General features: G+C 35.9%; 1 protein-coding gene across 1 annotated transcript in view; it reads left to right on the forward strand.

Moving 5' to 3' along the window:
* The first annotated feature begins 585 nt into the window (after positions 1-585).
* LOC144967624 (uncharacterized) overlaps positions 586-5010 on the forward strand; it is an 8257-nt gene continuing 3832 nt past the window's right edge. The window contains exons 1-2 of the mRNA XM_078905134.1: positions 586-745; positions 1998-2211. Coding sequence (XP_078761260.1) covers positions 673-745; positions 1998-2211 — 287 coding nt within the window. The 5' untranslated portion in view covers positions 586-672. The remainder of the gene's footprint in view (positions 746-1997; positions 2212-5010) is intronic.

The raw sequence follows: 5010 nt of genomic DNA on the forward strand, positions 1-5010 counted from the left end.
TTTTACTGCAGAGCATAGCAGTTTTCAAGGAACTGACAAACCTTTGATACCTTTACAAAAATCCCTCAAGCGGAGCCATTTGGATTTAGTTGTAGTCCTTCAGAGCCATTAGACCCATAGAGCGGGAGTTTATCCCGGTTTCTATAGCGTGAAAGGACAATAGCAGCTGTTTGGATATGTATGACGCTAGTCTTTTGCAAAGCACTTTCCGTCAGATCAAACAGACCCAGCTGCCCATTCACTGCTGGGTGGCCAAGGAAGTCAGGAAAATATCTCGACTGCACCTGGGGTCGATTCCAGTGCCTTTGCGTATGAAAATTGAGCCATAGGAACCCCCTATAAATCGATTTTGAACAGAATTCTTTTCTTTTTCGTGACTTTATTTGTATGTCTAATTCTCCTCATTCATATTCCATTAGTTGTTTTTTTTTAGATTGTTATTGTGAAGCCGGAGTTTCTTGAGATAATTATTCTGTATGACCTAGATAGTTAAAAATTACGACTTGCAATTTAACAAGTTTTAAAAACAATTTTTTTCTCCATTTATTGAGTCTTCTTATCATCCGGAATAGTGATATATAAGAAGTCATTCTGCTAAGCAAAATTCATTCATCATCGGAACTGTGGTCGTCATCTTTGCTTCTGCAAACTACGGTTGTCTCTAAAGCGAAAATGATGTTCTTCTATGTGTTGGCCATTTTCTCCACCGCTTCTCTGGCTGCTGCCTTCGAATACAAGCAATGTGGTGAGTATAATATTTCATTTATAGAAGGAACGAAATTGATGTCATTCAGCTATTTGTTCTTGTTTTTAGCCAGCAATTTTTATGAGTAGTTCTAACTAAATTCTATAAGACTATTAACGTTTAAGGTTACATATAGTTCTGCGTATTTGGATGTTATAATATGGCAGATGTTATGAACTCTTTGGATAAACTCAGAGCATCAATATGTACCCTTAAACGTTTATCGTCTGATTAATAAGCTTTAGTGAGAACTACTCATAAAAATGGCTGGCTAAAAACAATAACAAAGAGTTGAGTGACCTCAATACTCAATTTTGTTCTATCTTTTCTCCTCAAATTTCCTGACTCTGTATGTCAGTCTCGGCTATAAACTGAAGGTTACACATACTTTTGTGTGTTGGTGCGATTCATCTGACCGGTGAAAATGATATTTTCACTCGTAGTGAAACCATCTCAAGCCCTGATAAATTTTGTTTCGATCTAAAGGTGAGGGCTAAGCGACCTGATTTGCGAAACACATATCACACATTGACTATTAAAAAGTGAACTGAGACCGAAACATTTTTAACTCATTATAAATCTATGAGTTTGGAATCTAGACGTCATAAAAACAATGTCTTTGGCCTCGTTTCGTACCTCTTTTACGCAATTTGATTACTATAGTTATTTGTGCGTTCAAGTATGGTACCGGAAGTAGAAGTCGTGGGTTAATGGCGGCTACCCTTGTTTCGTCATTTTTCTTTTATAATCTAGTGTTTTTATTCAAATTGTGAAGAAACCATATATTATTTACCACTCGAAACGTTTTGTCGTTTCCTATCAACAAACCAAATTTGTCTGTTCTTGGTTTCTTAGATTTGATTTCTTAGATGCTGCCCATTGAAACATGTGATTCTATAGATAGTATGCGCTTGGCTAAGAAGCTCATAACATTGCCATCCGGAAGTAAAGCGGACCAACACACAAAACTGTGTGTATCCATGAACGTTTATAATCGGGTTAATACAGTTCAGTGAGCATTACTCATAAACGCGGATGGCAAAAAACATCAACAAAGACCTGAGTGACGTCATCTTCGAACTATCTATTGGTTGAACTGTTGAATACAACTCACGATTTGTATCCTTTTAGTGGCCATAGGATTGACTTTTGACGGAATGTTTTGATCATTGTCAGACTATGAGTTTTCGAAGGCCACGAACAAACACGGTGACAAACTCATTCCCGGAATAATGATATTTTCCCTTTCCAGATGGAGTGGAAGCTAACGTTTTAAAGCTAAAGAAATTCGACTTGAAGACGAATCCGATTAAAGTACCAGGACTTGTCACGGCTGATTTGCAATGGGAACTCCTACAAACTCCAAAGGCCAACCAAAAGTACACCTTATCCGTGGAATCGAAAATGAAACTCCCTAATGGTGGTTGGGTAGATACACCTTGCTTGGAGAACGGTCTCGGAAGTTGGTGAGTGCTAGTGCTAGTCTAAAATAAATAAATGATAAATAATGTTTTTTAATGAATAAGTGAATAAATAGCTATAGTAGTAGTAGGCTTCCTTCCGTCTCAAGAGACGATGGTTTGCGCCCTGTATGACTTTGGTCTCATCAGTCTTGTTGAAAGCAGCGACTAGTGTGACTCAGCAGACCGATCCTTGAATGGCAGTCTCTATCGCAGTTGTTGCACAGTTATAATATACATAAAGAATAACATTTCTATAGAGCATTTCCATGGGTTTGTCATGTCGGCAAATATTACAACGTATCCGAGGATCGGGCATTAAGAAATCAAGTCGGGAGAAGCCGGTGTGTAGTGAGTGGTCCACTATACATGAGTAAATACATTTGAACACTTATACAGGGAATTTCCTCGGATTTGTCTTGTCAACAAACATTAAGACTGAACCGTAGGTCCCACGATGAAAAACGTAACTGAAGAGATATCAGATGTACCTCGCGTTGATATTAATTGAAAGTCTGAGAAGCGGAAGGGTCGCTAGGAATACAAAATGTATACATTTGAGCATTTATATGGCGTCCGATAGCTCAGTTGGTAGAGCGCTCGCTTGACATGCAAAGGGACCTAGATCAATCCCAGGTGAATTGAGATTGTTTCTGACCCACCAGTTGTGATTTGGGTAGCTGAGTTTGTAATTGTTAGATCTGTCAGAAAGTACTTTGAAGTAGGCTAGGTTAGTATTCAAAGGGTAGCGAGCAATTTCTATTCTCCATGGGCTACATGGCTTTGAAGGATTGCATTCTTTCCACCCATAATGTACAGACGTTAACTCCAAGATTTCATACAAATCTGTGGCTATAAACTCAATGTCCAGAATCTTTCAACCAATAATGTATAGATATTAACCCCAAGATTTCATACAAATCTGTCGCTATAAACTCAATGTCAAGAATCTTTCAACCAATAATGTATAGATAATAACCCCAAGATTTCATACAAATCTGTGGCTCTAAACTCAATGTCCAAAATCTTTTAACCAATAATGTATAGATATTAACCCCAAGATTTCATACAAATCTGTCGCTATCAACTCAATGTCAAGAATCTTTCAACCAATAATGTACAGACGTTAACCCCAAGATTTCATACAAATCTGTGGCTATAAACTCAATGTCCAGAATCTTTCAACCAATAATGTATAGATATTAACCCCAAGATTTCATACAAATCTGTCGCTATAGACTCAATGTCCAGAATCTTTCAACCAATAATGTATAGATATTAACCCCAAGATTTCATACAAATCTGTGGCTATAAACTCAATGTCCAGAATCTTTCAACCAATAATGTATAGATATTAACCCCAAGATTTCATACAAATCTGTCGTTATAAACTCAATGTCAAGAATCTTTCAACCAATAATGTATAGATAATAACCCCAAGATTTCATACAAATCTGTGGCTCTAAACTCAATGTCCAAAATCTTTTAACCAATAATGTATAGATATTAACCCCAAGATTTCATACAAATCTGTCGCTATCAACTCAATGTCAAGAATCTTTCAACCAATAATGTACAGACGTTAACCCCAAGATTTCATACAAATCTGTGGCTATAAACTCAATGTCCAGAATCTTTCAACCAATAATGTATAGATATTAACCCCAAGATTTCATACAAATCTGTCGCTATAGACTCAATGTCCAGAATCTTTCAACCAATAATGTATAGATATTAACCCCAAGATTTCATACAAATCTGTGGCTATAAACTCAATGTCCAGAATCTTTCAACCAATAATGTATAGATATTAACCCCAAGATTTCATACAAATCTGTCGCTATAAACTCAATGTCCAGAATCTTTCAACCAATAATGTATAGATATTAACCCCAAGATTTCATACAAATCTGTCGCTATAAACTCAATGTCCAGAATCTTTCAACCAATAATGTACAGACGTTAACCCCAAGATTTCATACAAATCTGTGGCTATAAACTCAATGTCCAGAATCTTTCAACCAATAATGTATAGACGTTAACCCCAAGATTTCATACAAATCTGTGGCTATAAACTCAATGTCCAGAATCTTTCAACCAATAATGTATAGATATTAACCCCAAGATTTCATACAAATCTGTGGCTATAAACTCAATGTCCAGAATCTTTCAACCAATAATGTATAGATATTAACCCAAAGATTTCATACAAATCTGTGGCTATAAACTCAATGTCCAGAATCTTTCAACCAATAATGTATAGATATTAACCCCAAGATTTCATACAAATCTGTCGCTATAAACTCAATGTCCAGAATCTTTCAACCAATAATGTATAGATATTAACCCCAAGATTTCATACAAATCTGTCGCTATAAACTCAATGTCCAGAATCTTTCAACCAATAATGTATAGATATTAACCCCAAGATTTCATACAAATCTGTGGCTATAAACTCAATGTCCAGAATCTTTCAACCAATAATGTACAGACGTTAACCACAAGATTTCATACAAATCTGTGGCTATAAACTCAATGTCCAGAATCTTTCAACCAATAATGTATAGATATTAACCCCAAGATTTCATACAAATCTGTGACTATAAACTCAATGTCCAGAATCTTTCAACCAATAATGTATAGATATTAACCCCAAGATTTCATACAAATCTGTGGCTTATAAACTCAATGTCCAGAATCTTTCAACCAATAATGTATAGATATTAACCCCAAGATTTCATACAAATCTATGGCTATAAACTCAATGTCCAGAATCTTTCAACCAATAATGTATAGATATTAACC

Source organism: Berghia stephanieae, chromosome 3, assembly GCF_034508935.2.
Source record: "Berghia stephanieae isolate SIO BIC M18660-M18661 chromosome 3, UCSD_Bste_1.3, whole genome shotgun sequence".
Taxonomy (NCBI): domain Eukaryota; kingdom Metazoa; phylum Mollusca; class Gastropoda; order Nudibranchia; family Aeolidiidae; genus Berghia; species Berghia stephanieae.